The 23,193-nt window shown below is 30.9% G+C and overlaps 1 protein-coding gene across 1 annotated transcript; it reads left to right on the forward strand.

The window, feature by feature from the left end:
* Positions 1-1,769: 1,769 nt before the first annotated feature.
* On the forward strand, positions 1,770-22,595 carry LOC134248038 (uncharacterized). The gene is made up of 20 exons (XM_062730458.1): positions 1,770-2,051; positions 2,722-2,889; positions 3,433-3,549; positions 3,758-3,838; positions 4,125-4,241; positions 4,333-4,439; positions 5,440-5,521; positions 5,674-5,757; positions 5,915-5,997; positions 6,917-6,989; positions 8,579-8,677; positions 8,850-9,017; positions 9,170-9,286; positions 9,588-9,665; positions 10,930-11,046; positions 11,244-11,350; positions 11,812-11,893; positions 12,034-12,117; positions 22,230-22,312; positions 22,528-22,595. The coding sequence occupies exons 1-20, from the start codon at positions 1,959-1,961 to the stop codon at positions 22,568-22,570; spliced, it is 1,983 nt and encodes a 660-aa protein (XP_062586442.1). The 5' UTR covers positions 1,770-1,958; the 3' UTR covers positions 22,571-22,595.
* The last annotated feature ends 598 nt before the right edge of the window (positions 22,596-23,193 follow it).

The following is a 23,193-nucleotide window of genomic DNA, read 5'->3' on the forward strand; positions in this document are numbered from 1 at the left end:
TCTAAACATGTGTTAAATTTAAAGGTTTTGAGAATTACACACGTTTAGGCATAAATGTTTAGCTGTTAAACATAATTTTAAACATGTTTAGGTCTAAACATGTAATGGAAGTGTTTATTTTCTAAACGCAGTTTTTACAGAGTAGACGCCCGATTAACAAGTAATCATGCAAAACACTATTTTCATAAACATGATTAATCATGGGAAGTAATTCAGCAATTGGGGTTTAAAAGCCCATGATGTACTTTAAATAGGTCACAGGTATCCAATGATAAAAAAGATAGTTGTTCCATATACCTTTTCAAAATTTCTTTGATGAGTTAAACAATATGCGTTTCTTTTTTGTTGAGTATACATGTGTAAACAACTGTCAGTTCAAAGACAGTTCAAACTCTACAGTTTCGGTCAATATTCAACAGGATAAAAGTTTAAACGTGTTATATAAATCGTGTCATATGAGATTGGGAAGAAATATCAGGCCATGGAATAATTAATGGTCAAGGGCATATAAATGGCCCCATACCATAAGCTGAGAACAGACTGAAGTCAAATTAAATTTCAATTCTTTTGAAATGGTCAAGAAAAATAAAAGCAAATTTTCACCGAGTGCTTGTATTTGACTATTTTGTCAAACTTGAAACCTTTCAAATATATCTGTCAAAAATTGAATTAAATTCAAGATACACTGTATATTCAAAATTTGACTTTCTCAGTCTGTTCTCAGCCCATGGTTTTGGGGCCAGGACTTTTGGTCTCCCAATTTCAACGTTGAAAAAATGAAACCGACTCTTTTGAATAAAATTTTTAACAACCAGTGTATATATAAGAGATGTTCATTCGAGCTTGCCGTAAAGGTTTGCCCTACACGTAATGTTAATTTTTTTTCCATGGTTAATCTAAGATATCAAATATTTGCTCCCCCAGTCATAACCTTTTTACTACGGAAATGTTCGTTCAAGTTGACATCCTCACACTTTTTGTGAATGTAATTAATGTAGTAAATTAGTGTAAAAAAATAGTTCTGAAAGATGTTGGAGTTGGAACTTATCCCCCCTCCCGAATCAAACAATTGTCTTCTTTTTTTGCTTTTGCTTGTCAAATACTTTTCAAGTTCGTTTACCCACCCCCTCCCCTTTTTCAAATTCTATTCTAGGTGACTGCTCTGTTAGCGATTTTCGTAAATAAGAGACTTATTATGACAAAATCAACTTGTATTTAATAGTGGGGGATTGGATATGTACAAGATATATCGTTTTTGATAAAATTTGTGTATTTTAAGTGATTTAATCCAAAATAATATTTTCCGTTCCGTTTTCCGTTCCGCGTTTTAGCAACACCCCATATATTACGTGTATATATATACCTAGTATATCCTCACTGACAGTGTCAGAGCTCCAAAGAAAAGTCCACTTGTAGCTGCATATGGACCATGGACAGTAGGATCGACGGCCTTGCAGGGCACATATTCTGCATGAATTGTATACAATACCCCAATAGTATAATACTGTATATTATTTTTTTTTATTTGTTCAAATACTTGATACAATATTCTCTTTCGAGAAGTGGACAGCTAGCCTTTCGCCTACAGTGGACAATGATGGATGTACATGCGAAAGCCTATAACTGTTCACTTCTCTAAAGTTAAGAGAATAATGTACAATAGAACGAGCGTATGTCCAGATTTAATAATATTTAGATTATCCCCTATAGCTGCTGTAACTTGTGTGTATGCATGCATCATTGACGTACCTTTTTTCATGATTGAGCAAATTGATAATGAGGATAATTCACTCGATCATCGTCTGACCATATAACCAGTTGGTTCTAATGAAACACTTTATACAGTGATCACAGACTTGACCTTGGTAACTAAAAATACCGGCGATCTTCACTCTTTATCTCTTTGTGCCCCAATTTCGACTACCGTCATTGTGCATAGAGCTGTTAAATAATGTATCATGGCCGCTGAAAAAATACCTGTTGTTCCTATACCAGGAACTCGTGGAATTCCAATGATAGGACTTGGAACGTTCAATGACTTTCAGAGAAGGGTAAGATCACAAAGAATGGAAGATATTAAAATTTAATATAATGAAACAAGGCATACCTAAAACCTGGCTCACTCTTAATTCCAGCAGTGGCCAGATCTAAAACCTAGCAGGCTCTGTATCATGACGTGAATTGAAATACATGTATTCTATAATGAAATTAAAAAAAATTTCAACCTCATTATTAAAGGTCGCAGATTTAGACCTGTACTTGGTACGCAGGGGCATTGAGAAGTAAGAGATCTATTTCGTGCCAGCACCGATACTGAAAAACGGGGCCTTGGTTTATACGGTCTCATCCGAAGGACCGTTGCATCCAAGTGCCGAAGTGAGATTCGAACCCACAAAGTAATGATCAAATCCTAACCCAGCGACTCTAGAGCCAACGCTGTAACCACTTTGCCTCGAACAAATGTGTACATTGCGACACTGATTATCGTTAATTAAATTAACCACAAGGCTTATGGTATATGAGAGGAAACTGTATACCTGTAGCTCTCCGGTTCGTATGTCAATATTTTTTCCCAGAGCCACCTGCAGTTTTGCTGCTATACAGTTGGGTTTCCTTTTAAAGAAACAATCGCAACAACATTAAATATTATTATTATGTTGTACTCTCGATCAAATTTTGGAATTTCTAAAACAGACAGCGACTGGCATTGGCTCATTTTAGGGAAGCAACGATGACGTAAAAGAGGCTGTAAAAATCGCCATTGACTGTGGTTATAGGAGTTTTGACACTGCATACGCATACCAAACCGAATTAATTGTTGGCGAAGTCATCAATGAAAAAATCAAGGAGGGCGTGGTGAAAAGAGAAGATGTCTTTATCACAACCAAGGTATTTTTCAAATATATTTATCATAAATATTTATTTAAACATTCAAGTAGTCTAAACTAAAAGTAGTTAATTTACATTGATTGAACATGTATATTTTCAAATTGGTTAAATTTAACGGTCACAAATATCAAGATAGAGTGATTTTATTATACTTGGTATTTTTTAAAATTAAATTAAATGCATTGTAAAATAACAGTTCATTATTATTAGGACAATCATCACATCCATGCACACATTCGTCAACACTTAATATTTAATGTGACCTGAATATAAAGAATACCAGAAATCTTATTCTTGACATGTACAATAACATGAATTTGATACAAGCATGTCCAAGTTTTTGAATACAGTCATGTACCTTGGCCCACATTTTATCCCTAGACTCAAGTTAATAAAAAGCAAATCAGACTTTTCTCTATAAATAACACATGTACATGTACAGTATTAAATATAATTATATCACTGAAGAAAATTATGGTTTATGTTTTAAGTTTGAAATTTATTGATGAATGATGTTCTTTTTATCTTTAAATATACATTTAGCTCTGGAATACTCACCACAACCCTGTACATGTACGTGCCAACTTCTTGAAGTCCCACCAGAACCTTAACTGTGAATATGTTGATTTGTATCTTATTCACTGGCCTTTTGGATTCGAGGTAATTAAGAGTATTAATTGTTTTAATTCACTACCTTAATAGCGACACCAAGAACATAAAAATGGTTCCTATTTATTAAAAATAGGCCGAAATAACGTATTCGACTTCTATACCTACCGCTTTTTGGGGGGGGGAAAAGGGCCACTGGTTTCTTTTATTGTGAGGTAGAGTGATAGTTTACGAGTGAATGTTTTTAATTTCGAGCCAGGATGACGCGACTGAGACCTTTCCTATGGACGACAAAGGATATGCCAGATTTTCTGATCATGACTACATGGACGTATGGACGGTAAGGTAGTATGGTGAAAGTAATCAAGTTCATTATATAAAGGAAAACAAATTGCTGAAATTTTAAAATATCTCACTGAGTTTGCTCATTGCATTTGAAATATATAATTTATAATTTATTTGACAATAATTTATTTTACACCATACATGTACATGGAATATTAAACATTTGAAAAGAATCATTATTTTGTATATTTATATATACCGGTATGAATATGTCGTTCAGTATTTGTCTTTAATATTCAATATGAGACAGGGTTTTTTATTTTGCATGTTGTAATTGTAAGGAAATGGAAAAGTTGGTTGATGAGGGCTTGGTGAAAGCAATAGGACTTTCTAATTTCAACAAAAGCCAAATCGAGCGTGTCCTACAAAACTGCCGAATTAAACCATGCAACCTACAGGTAAACAAAACATGTTTTAAATGAAAGCTAAGTGTAATACCAAGTAAATACCTGTATATAAATTAAATCGGATTTCTACAATTTAATTCAGATTGAAGTCCATCCGTACCTTTCAAACAAGAAACTGATTGACTTTTGTTTTTCAAAAGACATTTCAGTTACCGCTTATGCTCCGCTTGGAAACCCAAACAGATCTTGGTACATTGAATTTTTTAATAGTTTGTTCAAGTTACTCAAGGGTAAAAGATTAAAGAAGCCTTTTGCTTCTGTTATACTTAGTACAAAGAACTGTTATATCCAATTTTTTATCTTCGTGCTGACCCAGAGTTGGCTAACTTAACAAACCTTTTCTTTTGTTATCGTGTTTTCAATTAACTAAACCCCTAAGGTTTGTTCACAGGCACTTGTTTCGGAAATAAATTTTTAACTTGTAGTATTAATTATTTAATTAATTTAACTCCTCAGAAAGATTTTTTGTTCAGAGGAAATAACTGGCAATATGTTTATTACCATTGTCTTCTACGATAATTTATCTGCACAACCATATGCGGCATGCATGTCTTTGTTTTTGTTTATCTCCGTAAACAGCGTCAAAACCCTGCTCGCCGAGTGGAAAAGTCGAACTAAACAATAAAACGGTATGTGCTAATCCCGCACAGAGATTTTGATTGGCTAAAAATCTGCGCCTAAAATTACATCGAAAATATGTGGTAGTGTTTTTATGGAAAATGAGACATAATCAGATTTTATTTATTCAATGCAATATTTAAAATCTGGAATTTTTTTTTGTTTTTGTTTTTATTGCATACCGTTTTATGGTTTTTCAGGGCTCAGCGAGCATGGTTTTGACGATATTTACGGAGAAAAACGAAAACAAAGACATGCATGCCGCATATGGTTGTGTAGATAAATTAATTTATCGTAGAAGACAATGGTAATAAAAATATTGCCAGTTCATTTCCTCTGAAAGAAAAAATAAATCAATCGTAACAGGTAAAAACTTGTGGTATTAATTATTATACTATAGGTTAAAAATTTATTTCCGAAACAGTGCCTGTGGGTTTGTTATAAGGAAATGTTTTATTTAAACCATTGATCTAACTAAAGGTATACTAAAAATTCATCTCATGTAATAATAATTTATATGTAGTTTCCGTTTTTAAATTTTGGAATTGTTATTGCATGTTTTCATTTTCAGGGCTAAAGGAAATGAACATACCATCTTTGAGGAACCCATTTTAAAAGATATTGCAAAAAAGAAAAATAAATCAATTGCACAGGTAAAAAAAAAAGTTCTCCTATTCTCTATCAACCATTACAGGAATGATTGAACATCACTATCATTTACTCATCCACTGATTTTGAATCTCTGTGTCTAAATTTCTGTTCATAAGTTTAAAATATTTGGTTATTATGCGTTATTTTTTCAAAGGTATGTCTACGATTCCTGCATCAGAGAAATATCATTGTGATCCCGAAAAGCGTGACTCCACATAGAATCAAGGAGAATATTGATGTGAGACATATAAAGTATCGTATCAGCATACATGTATTTCTTATGCCAAAAATCACAAAGAAATTATTATCCACGAAGCTTAAGCAATTGTTTCTATGTCAATTTTTGAAGATTTTTGTCGAGAAATAAACCAAATAATTCTTGTCATATCTTGCAGATTCTGGATTTTGATTTGTCTGATGACGAAATGAAAGCCATTTGGAGTTTGGACAAAGGAGCAAGAGTTCTAGAAGAACCCACGTAAGAATGCTCAAACCAATTCTTATACTAGTACATGCATATTTCTTGCAATAGTATAAGCTTTCACATGTATAACTCTCATCCCCAGCCCCACACCTTTGGAAAGGGGGTTAGAGTCTTAGAGAGTTATATTTTGGTGGAGTTGGCCCACCGTAACAAGTTATAAGACACTTTGTCTTATCTGCAATTCCTCTAGCTTTACTGATTGCAATTTATTGAGAGACATTGCTGAAATACTGCCAATATTCGACGGTTAGGCATTAAGCAGTCAATCAGTTATTCTATTAAATGGTTTTGCAATTAATGCAAGTGGTGCAAGTCATAAGGTTTGATTAGCATGCACGTGAATGTGTGTATTTTTTTTTTCAACAGAGTTAAATGCAGAGGCCATAAGTATTACCCTTTTGACGATGAATATTGAAGACAATATCATTCAACTCGGCTATTGGTGCATCGATGTCTATAGATAGAGCTGAAAGGAATCTTCGCATCATCTTTCTGTCAATGTTTAATGAACATTTAATGAATATTTATTTTTTGTATTCTTTGTGTTTTCTTTGTTTGTTTGTTTTGTAAGAATTTTTACTCGAATCATTTTTATACACATTGTACTAGTGTAATGTAGATGACGATATAGTTTACATTTTCTAATAAAATGTGATACTCAGTCAGTATTATTTTTTAAAATAAATGATGCATGTCACTAATTCATAAATCATTCATGTTTTACTTGTCTATTAAAGTTAAATATTATACAAATATTGACTCATTGTAGTTTGTACTAGTTTGCCGATATAGTTTATATTTTCTAATAAAATGTGAAACTCAGTATAATTTTTTTCAATAAATGATGCATGTCATATTTATTATTATATAAGTTACATTTTCAAATTAATTTAAACGTAACTAATGTTTACAGTGTTATTACCATAAATAAGTTGAATGTAAATGTTTCAGATTTAATTGAATGTTACTCAGAAGGACCTGTTTCGGTACTAATTTTTAGCCCATATCATAATAATGCAAGATATCTCTCTCCGAATAACACATGGTACCCCCTTCCCCAGATTGAGAATCGCACTCGTTTACACTTACAGAGGAAATTATATGCACTGACAAAATGTAAATACATATTTTTTCTACGATAAGATACAACCATATATGGCACGCTCGTCTTTATATTCTTTAGTCTCCGTAATCGCGGATACAGCGTCAAAACCTTTTGGAAAAAGTCAAAATTGGAATACGAAAAAATGTTCAGATATTTTAATTGTTTTATATTCTCAGGGAGTTCTTCACTATTTTTATGTCACCTACAAGTTAAAACGTTGTCGAAAGCGAAAATGAAAACGAGGCAGCTCGACTGGTTCGAGTCATTATTTGCTTTCAGCGGTCGTTATTTAAAAATAATTACTTAGTATTGACCAATCAGATTACAGGATTTCACAAAGTTATATAATATATACTTATAAAGCTCTTTCGATATTTGTACACCTTTTGTCGAAAATAAGGATAAACTTTTAGTCTGTTCCTTTTCTATTTTTAGGGGAATAATAAATGCTTATTTTAAAAATGGGAAAGAAAATCGTTCATTTAAAAAGTTGGGGGTGGTTTGCAATTTCCCTCCCCGTTCTATGTACACGTACCTTAAATTTGATGTTATATTTATCTGAGTGGAAGTCTAACTAATTGTAAGCATGGAAATTAAGGAAATTTTTCAATGTATATTTTTAGTCATTCAGAAAACAAAATAAATCTTTGAGTCTACCTGGAAGGTCTTAATTGCAGGTGACAGTAACGAAAAATCTTAATTCTGCTTATCAGAGATAATAGGAATCATTCAATTATACATGTACGATATAATCAAGTACGTGTGAAAGTAATAAACGCTTAATCGCAATGAAATTATTTATTGATAGATCTCTGGGTTTGCCTTATCTATTTCAGCACCAATCTAATAGATTTGAATATTTTCAGAAAGAGAATATTATTTACTACTAGGTAAAACATGTTTTCTGGCAATGGAATTTGACAAAAAGGAAACATTTAATCTGTCAAAATTCACTTCACAGTAAAGGAATCAAAAGTTACATCCTTGAACGTTACAATTAATGACCTACTTGGAAGAAATATGAGACACTTTCACCATAAGTGTAAAGATCCGCCCTCACTCTCTTTCTCCCTAGCTTTGCCTCCCTCTCTCCAAGTATATCTTACACGTGCAGTATATCTTGCGTGTGCATTTTGGAAACAAATGGCTATTTCAGTTAAATATTTACATTAACACATCCGAAAAACTTAATTGTTTTCCGGACAGTTCAATGTGAACTTAACTTTCCCTGCTCGGACAATTGGCTTTATCCATGTTATCAATGTTTACAAAGATCGCGATATCAGAAATCTAACTTCATGCTTCGCAAATATTTGAAGATATTCTGCCAACAAAACGAACACACGTGTAGTAGAATTGAAAGTGATATAATCCTTTCAAGTTAGTGTGACCTTAATAGAGTGGACAACTATCTCTTACACTACAGGTCTTTAGGCGCCCAATCTCGGTTGTCCATTACGACTTTAAAAGTGCAGCATGGCGGCTGAAAAAGTTCCCGTTGTTCCAATCACAGGAACTCGTGGATATCCTATGATAGGACTTGGGACGTTTACCATCTTCGAGAAAAGAGTAAGTTGCCTTTTGGAGGTAAAAATTATGGTGGATAAAGATAACTTTCGAGTTTTATTTATTTTATCAATGGAAAGATTTTACAGTAAATACGTGTTCTCTCAGCTGCAGGAAACACAAGAGTATTTTTATCAGCATTTAGATATATGTACAGAGCACGTGTTAATTTTAGGGAAGTAACGATGAAGTGTATGAGGCTGTGAAGTGCGCTATTGATTGTGGTTATAGAAGCATAGATTGCGCTTATGTATACCAGAATGAGGAGTCAGTTGGTCAAGCTATTAATGACAAAATTAAGGAGGGTGTTGTGAAAAGGGAAGATCTGTTCATCACTACAAAGGTATTTAAAATCAGTACAAGAATTTGAAGTGTGATTTTACACCTTATTTGTTCAGGTGATGTTTTTTTTCTTTGAATTTTCAATTTCTTTCTTGTAAGTTTTACTATGATGCACATTGATGTGATGCTAAATATAGTTTTATTTTGTTTCAGCTCTGGGATACGCACCACAACCCAGCACATATTCGAGAAAATTTCTTTAAATCTCTAAACAAGCTTAATTGTGGATATTTGGATCTATACCTCGTCCACTGGCCTTTCGGTTTTGAGGTTAGTCTTATATGAACCTTGTATTCATCAAAAGGGCTTATTTAGGCTATGCCTACTACTCAATCCACTTATAATTTTGTATATATAATATATACTAAATGTTCAAGTTAAAAAAACGGCATTTTTATTTTAGAGTAAATTGTTTAAATTTGTAAATTGTGGACAGCAACCTTTAGCTTTATAATTAAAAGCTAAGTGTTCAAATATTTGACCACAGAGATTATCCCTTCACTTGTTTTGTTTCTTTTTTTTTCCAAACAAATTCTTGAAATTTTTGTATACTCAATGTCATATCATCCAGGATGGGGATGTGTGTTTTCCAATGGGAGACGATGGAAAGGCGAGATTTTCTGACCATGATTACTTGGACGTATGGAAGGTAAGATGTGAATGCCTATTATGACGCACTGTACACATTTCGTTCTCTTGTCTGGAGTCTGGGTAGAAGTAGTGTTTCAGTTTTAATCAAACGAATTTAAACATATAGAGGTAGCATGGAATAGGAAGCTAACAAATGGTTATCGATCTCAAAAGTCCATCGAAGCAATATCAATTGGGAACAGAACAATTTTCTTTGCTTTTTTGCGCCATGATCTATGGGTTGTTATCTAAAATAAATTTTCAAAAACTTTCATATAACTCAAAGCACGAGTGACATACCTTACGAATATATCTATATTTTAAAACAAAAATGCACAACATAAATGTATTAAAAGGTGGTACATAAAAATTTGTAAAGGTTTTATTTACAGAGCCAACTTACCAGAATGAAATTTGGTACACGTTTTATGAATAACAGATGTTACATGTTACATATTTTAATTTATGTTTATGAGGTCAATATATTAAATTCCTTATACATATTTTACTTTAAAATTAAAACATATCAGATATGACAAAAATACGACAGCCATACTTGATCCATAAGGCATAAACGACACACCCATGACAGAAATTCGAAATCGGATTGTATGCTCATTCTGGAAAAGGAAATCTTTCTATTTCCAGGATTTGGTCATTTGTGACAAATGGATTATTCTAAATGATAAAAATAACCAATAAGGCAGAAAACATAAAACTTGAAAAAATATTTTAACTGAATATGTAAACACTGCTCTTCGGAGCATGTCATGTGACCGCCTGGACCACGTTTTTGAGCATGGACAGAACTTTTCAGTGTACATACGAAGGGGTTTTAAAGAAATTATTAACACTGAAACCTTATATAGTTTCTTTTTGGGAATTAATTTAATTACTTTGAGAAATTTTTGAACATGCACTCACAAGTGAATTATATGTTGAATATACGTAGCTTTAAAAGTTAAAATTCGTTTTTACATAAAAATTTATATTTTCAATAGGTAACACTTTGATAATTATAAAAATGTTAAAAACATTTTATTTAACATTACTTCTGGAATATATAATAACATTTTAAAATGTGTTTTATAGCAAAAGAAATAATTTTATCAATTTTAAACCTTTAAAGATTATCAAAATGTAGTTCAGAAACCATAAATATCAGAGAGTTTTTTCTTTTATCGTCTTGGAAACATTAACTTCTATTCATCTAATAAAAATTATCTGTATTTTGTTAATCATTCTTTTAAAGCTAATCTATATATGAAACAATATTTTTCAAGGAAATGGAAAAGCTGGTTGATGAAGGTTTGGTGAAAGCAATAGGACTTTCTAATTTCAACATAAGCCAAATTGAACGTGTCCTACAAAACTGCCGGATTAAACCAGCCAATCTTCAGGTAAATAGGCAAAACTGCTTTTTGATTCAAGCCCGTAAAAAAGCAATACAAATTCTACATGTACCAATATAAAAATATTTAATACACTAGTACTACTAGTATACAATTTCCACAAACCATACACACCTGTAAACACAAATATGTAATATCCATAAATTTTATTTAAAACATAATTCTATTTTAAAATTTTTATTCAGATTGAGGTCCATCCATATCTTTCTAACAAGAAACTGATTGACTTTTGTTCTTCAAAAGGAATATCGGTAACCGCCTATGCACCGCTTGGAAACCCGAACAGAACTTGGTAAAAATAAAAACAAACATGTTTGAAAGAGAAATATCGAATGAATTATTTAATTATTTTTTGTGTGTGTGTGTTATGCTAGTTATTTGACGATAATGTTATTATAGGATTCTCGAATTTTCTCTTGTGGTAACCCACCAGTTTCTTTCCGTTTACATTATAAAGCTACGAAAAAGTGAACAGCGTTTCTATAATTATGGATTGTTTAATTGCATTGCCGAATATTAATTTATTAATATTTTTAAGACATGTTTTATCAAATGATATTATTTTGAATTTGTATATAAAACTTATTTTACGCGTGTTTTTATTTAAATAGTAACTTTTAATAGAAATTTTGATTAGCCTTCATTAAGGCAAATACGATACAACATTTATTTCACTCTTAAAAAAAATCTCAATAAAAGGCTGCCTTACTTTTAAAATGTGGTGTCAAGTTTCATATTTTAGTTATTTTTCAGGGCGGACAGTAAAGATCCAATTATCTTTGATGAACCTGTTTTAAAAGAAATCGCACAGAGGAAGAAAAAAACAATTGCACAAGTAAATTTTCAAATATCTTTTATCTCATTAAACTCCAAGATTTTTTGTTAACTCCGTATAGTAGATTACCTATAAAGTAAACTGTTCAATTTGTTTCTTGCAGTCTTTCTAAATATTATCTAAAATTCTGTTTTTACTAGGTATGCCTAAGATTTCTCCTACAACGAAACATTATTGTCATCCCAAAAAGTGTGACTCCACAAAGGATCAAGGAGAATTTTGATGTAGGTTCTTAGAGGATGCAGTTGTTTTCCTGTAGAGAGAACTTTGCTACAGCAAATTTAATTTTTGTATACGAATCAAAACGCACGTACCAGCCATCCAATGATTCTCTAATACAAAATAATTTTTATAATCTATCTTGAGTACTTTGTATAGGTTGATCTGCCAGGGCTGTGCCAATTATTTGATTTTCTTTTCATAGATATTGGATTTTGAATTAACCGATGACGAAATGAAAGCCCTTTGGGGATTGGACAGGGGAAAGAGATTCTACGCCGAGAGCATGTACGAACGTTATATATTATATAATATTTACATTAAATGTATAAAGTAATAAAATAATTTGAATAAATGTTCTCTTAAATCATTCAAAAAGTACGAATATAAATAAATACTTCTCAACATTTCATTTATTTTAAATTTTCTATTAAAGCTTTAAAAAATTGTTTTAAAAAAATATATACTACTCAGTATTCGATTTAAGAGATTATAAATAATAGCTTTATAATACTGTTGCTTTGACATAATCAAAATACTGATGTTCAATTTTAATTTTTGAATGTTTTTTTTTTTTGTTTTTCACAGCGCGAAAGGCCATAAGTATTACCCATTTGACAACGAATAATGAATGCTTTGCCATGACTCTTTCCACCAAGGGTCATCAATTAATTCAGTACTTGTCTTCTAGCATACATGCACATATATTTATAAGAATGATTGTACTACATATTAAATGTATGTATCTAATTAGTTCGCATGCAAAGAATGTGTCAATTAAAATGTTTTATACGTATATATAGTGTTCATAATTGGGTTACTTTTACATGCACACAGTACGGATGTGATGGTATTAGAATAAGGGATTTAGATGAAATAAGGTACATTTGTCTATTATTTAAATATAACAGTTTGTCAAACAAATCATGCAGAAAATGCATATACAGCTCATTGCACTTTTTAAACTCGCATGGTTTTTCGCACAAATTAAGGTCAAATTGTTATAATGCAAAATTATATAAAGTGACAACAATATATTTTAAAGTGATTTATAAGTTCATTTTGATCTTATTCCATTATTTTAAACATAATTCACACATAATAATTAGTAGGATTTTAAATGCTCTTGGCCGATAGATTATGGCAGTTCCCAAATGATTTTTCATGGTTTCTCGTCAAATACAGCTGTCTTTGTATCCGTTCACTTTAAAGCATACCTTTGCCCTGCCTAGATGTAGAAACAGACAGAGTGCAGTTCATGTAACTTTTGTATTTTCTGTACATTAATATGACAATAATGCGCAAGATGTTTTCCATGTTAAAAAGATGGTATTTTTCCTGATTAACTTTCTGAAATATAGCATCATGAAAGATACCTTCCAATGAAAAATTTCAGACCATAAATGTAAAAGAATTTTCTTTTTAATAGTAACAATTTACTAAGTTGAAGATAAACAATACTTTTTATGGATAACTGCTAGGATGGTGCTCAGTTTGACACAAGAAAACACAACTAATTGTTAACAATTAGAATAGTCATTTGGTTATTTATTAAATGACAAAGTATTATGCAATAAAACATATGTAAAAAAGCACAAATCTAATTCAATCTTTGTTAAACATCCAAAAATGCCACATCCCTAAAAATAGAATATAAAAAAAGTCATACACATAGTATTTAGACTAGAATAGAAAGATAAACAATACTTTATTATCCAATCCTACCACATGATTTCTTTATGCAGCTTTGTCATTTTTCAGCGCTGCATTTCGACAAAACCAAGACAAGTATGGGAAATGTGCAAAGCTATTATATGTAAGAAGTCAATTTGAACATATCAACTAAATAGCATCAAGGAAAGGTTGATTAATTAATTTGTGAATACCTATGGTAGAATCATATACATATAACGTCATAAATGTGTACAAACAAATTCCCTTCAAAACATCGAGTTTTAAAACTTCAGATAATGATTTTTAAGAATATGCACCTTTATCGTGAAATATTTAATAATATAAGGGTTATTTCTTGTACTGAAGCTCGACAATTAAAAATTTATTGCAAGTAAAATGTTACCTTAATTTGTTCGAAAAACCATGTTAGTTTAAAAAGTGTGTTGAGCAGCATAATTATGATAGGATTTGTTTACTTGTGCGAGCATAAAAAAGAAACATACACACTTCCTTAATTATTTTTGACAAAAGCGGGTTTTGTCTTACTGTATTTTTAAGTATTGTGAAAACAGTGAAATTAGCCGTTCTTCTATAAAAAGGACCCTTTTCTTCGGTACAAATATTTTTTAACTTTTGACCGTCCTTGAAGTTTGACCAACTTTTGAACAAACTTTAACCTTGCAATACCATTTTAATAGCTGGTACTACAGGTTACATAATTTCAAGGAAGCAATATACAAGCATAACCAGTTTTATATCTTGATTATTTGTGAAGTGCTGTAGAATGATAAATGCTATGCATCGATTTTGAAAGGGTTGATTTGTAACGTTCAGTAAAAGAGGGGACAAGATTAACCCCACCTCTTCTATGTACCTTAGATAATATTAATCTAAATCTAGTCAGGTAAGGTTAAAATAACTTAATTTTCAAAACTAACTGTATCAATTTTGGAGTTTTCAATTTATTGTCATTCTAATTTAGAAAAAAAATAACGACATGTGCAGTTGAACTTGACGTTTTTTTACAGTCTTGAATTTCAGCTTATTGTATAGAGATCGACAGGAATTACAGTATTGGATCATATAAGTTAAAGTTCTAAACACAATGATAGAGCCCCGGGTTGGTCTGATTTAATCCAGCACCAATCTAACAGATTCAAATATTTTCATATAGAATTGGTAAAAATATATTTCTTGGCATAGGAAGATGATAAATAGACAGTATAAACTAGAGGTACTGTGAGCGATGAGCTCACTAAATGATACCCCCGCTTCCTATATGGTTATAATGAAAAATATGGCCGGGAAACCCAAAATATGTGTCGGATCAAAAATATATACAATGGCAATATGTAATAAAGATTCTGTGAAAGTTTCATCAAATTTCATTCAGTGGTATGAGAAGTTTTAACAGACGGACGGACGGACGGATATACCTTCCCGCTTTTCAAGCGGGGGGTATAACAATGAATATTTCTGTAAGAATATACACTCTTTATTCACAGAAAGTTATCAAAACTGACAACATTGAATGTCATCATGACCTATTCTTAAGAGGAATGACCACTTTCACCTTAGCTTTAAAGATTAAAAAAAAGATCCTTTCGCCTTACCTCTTCATCTCTCTCTTTGTTTCATGTTCATGTATATCTTGTTTTGCAATTTGTAAATAAATGTCGATGTTTTATTTAAATACATGTATTTTTATTTACACATTCACAAACATGACTTTTTCTTCGGACATTCCATGTGAACTTGAGTTTAGCTGCTAGGACAATTGACCTTATCAAAATCAGGATATCGGAAATCTAATTCCATGCCTCGCAAATATTTTCTGCCAACGAAACGTACATACGTGTAGTCAGATAATCCTTTTACCTTAGCCTGACCTTGACGGAGTGGACAGCACACTCCTACACAATTAGTCTAACGGCGCCCAAATCTCTGTTGTCCATTACGATCTAGTGTAGCATGGCGACTGAAAAAGTTCCCGTTATTCCAATTACTGGAACTCGTGGATTTCCAATGATTGGACTCGGGACGTTCAACATCTTCGAGCAAAGGGTAAATTGCTTTTTGTTGATTAAAAGAAGGAAATTTTTTCTAATGGATTTATGTACGAATTTTTGTAAAAAAACGTTTTCACTCAATAGTATAGAACACACTGAAGTATTTTTTGTATGTACAGTGCACTTGTTAATCGTAGGGAAGTAATGATGAAGTGTATGAGGCTGTGAAGTGCGCTATTGATTGTGGTTATAGAAGTATAGATTGCGCTTATGCATACCAGAATGAGGTGTCAGTTGGTCAAGCTATAAATGAGAAAATCAAGGAGGGTGTCGTGAAAAGGGAAGATCTTTTCGTCGCGACCAAGGTATTTACATCAATATTAAGATCATGTCCTTTCAGATTTAACACATGGTCATCATTTTGATTTTTTTTAAAAAATTGAATTTTCAGATTTTTTCATTAATGTTTTACCATAATGCACATAAATGTGATTATAAATAATTTTACTTTCTTTCAGCTTTGGAATACGCACCACAATCCAGCAAATATTCGTGAAAATTTCTTCAAATCTCTGAATAGGCTTAAATGTCAATATGTGGATCTATACCTCATCCACTGGCCTACCGGTTTTGAGGTAAATAAAATACAATTCTATGTCTCATATATTATTTAATAACATTTAACTGCAATCTAAAATTATATTTCTTTGGACTAGCTTGTTTGAAATTTGTAGTTGCCGACATTTTACTGCAGAGTTTACAGTTTATTATATCTTAACTTTATGCAATATGACGCAAAGCATCACTTGTTTTCGGGTGAAACACAATATAGGGTGCATTAAGAATACCACATTGTTATACACGATTTTTAGAAATGTTAACTTCTTTACATGTTATTTATCATAATTCATTTATAGGCATACTTATAAAGGACTTGTGTGCAAAATTTTGTTGATCTAACTTTAACAGAATTTAAGTAAATGCAATAAATGTACCCCAAAAATGACCCCTTTTCAGCGTTATGCGGTTGCGCTTTGAAATTACACCACTTTTCTATTGAAATTATTGTTATATATCATAAATTTTCATGCCAATGATCATTATCAGACTTTAGAATTTATTTTACAAATTATTTTGGTGCTTGAAATTTCAGGATTGAATGACAACTTTTGAAGATATGAAAGAAAATGTAATAGGGGTGCAGTGTTATACATTTTTGACATAATTTCACCCCTCTCATTATGCCAAGTAAAAATAATGTCCATATCATTTATTTTCTCAGATTTCTGTCTAAAATCATAGTATTAATGCTCTGTTACTTACGGAAAAAAGTTGGGTTAATGTAACAATTGAAATGAAATTTCATCATGTTTTAATGTGGAAAATTAAGGTTTGACAAAAAACTGTAGTGTCCGTAACCACTTTCATTCTGTGAAATTGGAAAGCTCTAGAAATATCTTTACTAATTTCCTAGATAGGTAATTTTCCTGATACATCTCATATAGATGCTGAGATGTTTTGTAATTTTCCTGATCATCAGCACTGTTTGTCTGTTTTCATTACAAATGTGGTTACGGACACTACAAAACCCTGTAGTGTCCGAAACCTGAATTTGAGGCAGTTTGAAACAGGCAGTGTTAAAACACTAATGCAAATTTGTTCTCAATGGTCAAAAGTTTGTTTAACAAGTTAGGCAATGTACTTTATTTTTCTCCCTCATTTTGATATTGCAACTAATTTGGGAAACCCAGATTGCACCATTTTCATATACAAGATCCTTGGCGTTACATCACCCTGATATTGGCAGATGCTATTGACATCCTGGGATTTATCCAAATATCATGTCATTATTTTTTCATTGTTTAAGTCAACTGGTGTTACATTTCAGAAAATCTTGTTGAAATTCCTTTATTTAAGGTATAGTTTTATCCTATTATAAATAACTTGTAGAGTGTGTAGTGTCCGTAACCAAAAGTTGAAAAATGAAATATCTTTATTTTTTCTCCGTAGAATTTACAGATAAATTTTTGAAACAGTGTATTATTGAATTTAGAGATAAAAAGGTGTTTATTAGTTGGAATTCTTTTAGATCATGTGGTTTTTTTCTTTACTGCAAGTACTAAAATAATGATTGGACACCCACAATGACATATAAAAATAGTTAGAAATTATTATCACTAGCTACATAACCAATATTTTTTGTGAATATTGCTTCAATTGTTTAGTTGCTTGTTGGGAAAAATCTTTAAATGTGTTAAATGCAAGTAAATTTGCATTCAAAATGTTAAACAGTTGGGAAGTAATTTGGTTACGGACACTACAAACAATTTCAAAAAAGAAAACAACTAAAATTACACCAATTTCATATAAAGTATTGTATATTTAACTGTTTGAAGAAAAATAGAATGCTTCACAGAAAAGCAAAAAATAATTGAAGAAATATTAGTGAGGATACACAGTATATGTTTTCCGGGTGTAAAACATTGCCAATAAGTAATTTAAGTACAACTTTGCAGATGAACCCTAAGTTAACTGTTATATATACGATTAAAATAATTGTATCAGCTTGTAACCCTGATAAAAACAATCAGGAGAAACTGCGAGAAATGAAATTTAGGAAAAGGGCTTAAAAACAAAAACTTCATCCACAAATCTGTGAAAAATTAAAGTATTGTGTAGTGTCCGTAACCCTTAAATTTGGTGATCAGATTCAGTTTTCATAAAACTTTAATGAATAATAAAACTTTTCTTTTGTTGTAATAAATACATGTAGCTAGGACTAAAGTGTAGGCATTGCCCTAAATTGTTTTTACTTGAAACAATATCTAATTTGTATGTACTGTGTATTTAATAATCATTTAAATCTGATTTATAATAGTTCAGAAGTTCATAAAATGTTTTTTTTACCACAAACCAAATGCCAATCATAAATATTTGTGTTTTGTAGTGTCCGTTGTCGAAGCTATCAAATAATTTTAGAAAATTTATAAAAATGGAAGTATTTATATCTCACCAAACGCATAAAAAGTGTTATTTATAAATAGTTTTTTCTTTATTTATATTGGTTTTAAAGAGTTCACATGAAATGAAATACTCCCATTTTGAACAAAAATGAACGAAGTAAGAACTGTTTAAATTTTAAAGTACAATGTCACCTTTTTAGTCAAAAATTTATATACAATTGAAAAAATTATTTGTTATTTTAAGTAGAATAATACCCGTTTGTTTTCAAAACATTCTTTAAAAGTGTTTAACTCACTAATCTATATTCACTATTCAGTGTGAAAATAATGGCTTATATTTTTTTCTATTTAAGTGTACATGCACAACATACATGTCTGTACATATAATAGAATGTTAGTGAAATATATTTACACTGTACATTTACCTACTAGTATATTATATACATGTATAGCCCTTAAGGTAAGAATTCGTTTATTTATGAATGTTTAAATTTGCAGTTATACAATTTTGGTTACAACTTCATAAACACATTGAATTTTATTGGCTTGGCGAGGACATTACGTGTAGAATATAATGAGTATTTAAAAACATTTTGTAGCTGAATAAAACGAAGAAGAACTATTTATATCAATATTGGAAGATTGTTCATTTATCAAAATGTAGTTCTGGTATTATAAAATTTTAAGGTTTCTGTTCTTTCGTCGTCCCCAGATACTTCTTCAACTATTTTTCAATTAATAAAATGTTTTTATTAAGTTTGTTTATCCATTTTTCTTAAAAAATTATCCATGAAAACATTATTTTCAAGGAAATGGAAAAGTTGGTTGATGAGGGTTTGGTAAAAACAATTGGACTGTCTAATTTCAACAAAAGCCAAATCGAGCGTCTTCTACAAAATTGCCGGATTAAACCATGCACTAATCAGGTAGATACACATATTTGAAATGCTGTTTAAATAGGGCAAAGAGTACCAATTAATTTCCAATAGAACTCTATACAAACCTTATTCCCTCCCAGTAATTTACTAATTCACTTTCAAACAAATCTCTGATATCATTTGAAAGTTCGCTCTAAGCACTTATTAAAAACACGCAAAAAAATATACCGTGCCCTGTCGTTTATATGTCAAATTTGCAGTTATTTAGAACTTACAGGGATCGACAGTAGATGACACCCTGCCAAAAATATCAAACCCCCCTCCTACAATCTCCACTGGTATATGTATATTTTCTGTAATATTCCTATATTCCATCATTTATTTCAAACATTAACATTTTTACTTTAAAATGAAAATATTTACACACCTGAATTCAGCCAATCAGGTAAAGCCTACCCATTCAGTACTTTGCTTCATCTTGTTCAACCAGGAAATGATGTAAACTTCCGGTGATTTGGTACTCTTTTTCCAATAGTAACTGTTTACACAAGTTCTAGTTCATGTTCAATTTATTCGCCCAAACTAGAGTAATGGTACATGGGGTTCATATGTAAATACGACAGATATATATTATACAAAATGGTCTAAATTTTTTAACAAAACAAAAACATGACAGATGATTGAAAAAGAAAAAAAAGAGAGTGAAAATATCTCAAAGAGGACAAAGGGCATCGTAAATATTAAAGATATACAATGCATTTTTATAGCAATGTTTTCGTTTTGGATGACATTAGTTCCATTTAATAACATTCGGTCTAATAATTGTCTAGCTATATTTTCCTTACATCGGCGAAAGTTTTACGTTCTAAGATATAATAAAATTGATCAGCAGTTTGAGCCTTATAACAACATGTACAAAGTTTACATCTATCAAACTGTGGTATGCCATATGTCATAATCCAATCTCTACTGGTAAATGATGCTGTTTGATATTTTATAGATATTTTTTTTTCTAAATTTAGGAGACATCTTACCTATATTATGTTAAAATAAAAGTATTGTCTAAAGATTCTGTAAATCTCATTTTGAAGAAATTTTTACGTCACTAAAGCACTTTTTGAATAAAGTGATCTTGTAATATACCGTATGATTTTCAGTAGCAGTACATGTATATCTATTCCTAATTCATATTGACACCCTGTTCGTACCATGTATTTGATAAGCCACACGTTACATATTTTCTGTAAGCAGTCTTGCTTATAACACGGGTTTGTTAAGTTTCATTCACACTGTTGTTAAAACATATGGTTGTATAAAATTTACAATTTTATTTGGCAGGCCTAAATAATGCTTTTCCCAATATGAAATCTTCCTACAATATACAGAGGAAAGCGACTTGTTTCACCATACACTAATTTTAAAATATTTGACACATTTTGTAATTTTCACTCGCCACAAACACACATACCCTCACTTTTAATTCATTTAATTTGTAACAAATTTTCCATTTTAAAATTTTTATTCAGATCGAAGTCCATCCTTACCTTTCAAACAAGAAACTGATTGACTTTTGTTCTTCAAAAGGAATTTCGGTCACTGCCTACGCACCGCTTGGAAACCCGAACAGAACGTGGTAAAAATTAATGCATACTTTCTATAAGTACATATAGAAAAAAAAATGATTTGATAATTTGTTTGAAGATACATGTACTGTTATAAGAAATCCATGAACTTTTTCCTTCACAATCTTTCAATTTACTTTACATACATGATAAATGACAAGGGAGTGCATGGGACTATTCATTATTAAAGATGACTTATAGTCGAAACCAAATATTCAAAGCATGTTTTTTGAGAAAGTAATTCGGATATAGAAATCTTAGAGATTAATATTCTTCATTTACATAGAGATTGTAAATAGAAATTCTGATGTACCTTCATTCAAGACCTATTTTAAATCAGGCAAATTAGAAAAAGTTATTTTACTTTGAAATCATTGAAGAATTGCCTTATTTCTAAGTGTGGTATCAAGTTGCATATTTAAAGTTTTTTTTCTTAATTGTCAGGGCGGACAGTAAAGATCCAGTTGTCTTTGATGAACCTGTTTTAAAAGAAATCGCACAGAGGAAGAAAAAGACAATTGCACAAGTAAATTTTCAAACATCTAAATATAAACATGTACCTTTCGTCTCATTGTTATTCAGATGCATTACATTTAAAAAAAAACTTTTGTTTTTTGCAAACCTTATTTTAATATTATCTACAATTTTGCTTTTTTTCGAGGTATGCCTAAGATTTCTTCTACAACGAAACATCATTGTCATCCCCAAAAGTGTGACTCCACAAAGAATCAAAGAGAATATTGATGTATGTTATTAAAGATTTTATAAAATTAAGAGACACTAACATCACTAAGAAACGTGGCGGTTCTTGTAATTGTTTTCATAAATGATTTTTTGTTGTAGGTATTTTTGTTCAAGGATCAAAATGAACATTCTCTTTTTCATAGTTTATCATACATTGCCTTTCGTACTTTATAATAAAATGAACTTTGATTACCCTGGCCATAACTCTGTGGACATTTTTTTCATAGATTCTTGATTTTGAATTAACCGATGACGAAATGAAAGCAATCTTTGCCTTGGATAGGGGAAAGAGATTCTACGCCTTGGGAATGTATGAACGTTACATTATGTACATAATATATACAAAGTATTAGAATAATTTAACAAAATTAGGAATAAGCTAACTTGTTAAGAATAAAAACTTTCTAGTAAATAATCTATTTTTAAAGTGTAAGAAACAACAATTTCATTATTGTCGCTTTGACGTCATCAAACTACCAATTATCAATTTTAGTTTCATTTGTATATTCTTTGTTTTTTTCACAGCGGCATAGGCCATAAGTATTACCCATTCAACGATGAATACTGAAGGATTTGCCATTAGTGTTACAATTAGGAGCATCAAATAGAATAGTGCATGTCATCTTGAAAAAAAAACATATAAAAATAATTATATGGAATGATTGTACTACATTCTGCATGTATGTAATGTATTAATCATTTAACATAGACAAAATACATCAAATAAAAGGTTTTATAGCGGCCACAACCTGTGCTTATGCTTATTACTGTGTTCTTTTGTGCGGGGTATCCAGTACAGAGTCAATGGCATAAAAGGGGGATTTAAACGAATTAAGATAATGTTTGTATATTTATTTAAATAGCTTGTCCAACCAAATCATGCTGATAATAATGAGATGCACTGTAGAAAATGTTATGTTATTTGAACAAAAACCGGTAAAATACACACAATTTTCTTTTTTTCCCCTGAAAAGCAGCATTTATTTGTCCAAAAAGTATTTTTAAGTGCTCTGAAAAGAGAAAATGATTCTCACTTCTCTAACTAAAAATATATTTGTTAAAATCAAGTGACATGAAATTTTAATCAATTTAGTCATTAAATTCCCTTTATCATATCGGTTTTATTTATCTAAACTATATGTACAAACATTAATTATGGGGTTATTCATGGAACGTCCTGGTATGAACATA

The sequence above is a fragment of the Saccostrea cucullata genome, unplaced genomic scaffold (genome assembly GCF_032062105.1).
Source record: "Saccostrea cucullata isolate Sc308-1 unplaced genomic scaffold, CSIRO_AGI_Scuc_v1 ctg502, whole genome shotgun sequence".
Taxonomy (NCBI): domain Eukaryota; kingdom Metazoa; phylum Mollusca; class Bivalvia; order Ostreida; family Ostreidae; genus Saccostrea; species Saccostrea cuccullata.

Coding starts and splice junctions, on each gene's coding strand:
- LOC134248038 (XM_062730458.1), top strand. CDS start 1,959: ATGGCCGCTGAAAAAATACCTGTTGTTCCTATACCAGGAACTCGTGGA. Junction 5,998..6,916: donor AGAGTTCTAGAAGAACCCAC/GTAAGAATGCTC, acceptor TAATGTTTACAG/TGTTATTACCATAAATAAGT. Junction 12,118..22,229: donor GGATCAAGGAGAATTTTGAT/GTAGGTTCTTAG, acceptor TTTTTTTCATAG/ATTCTTGATTTTGAATTAAC.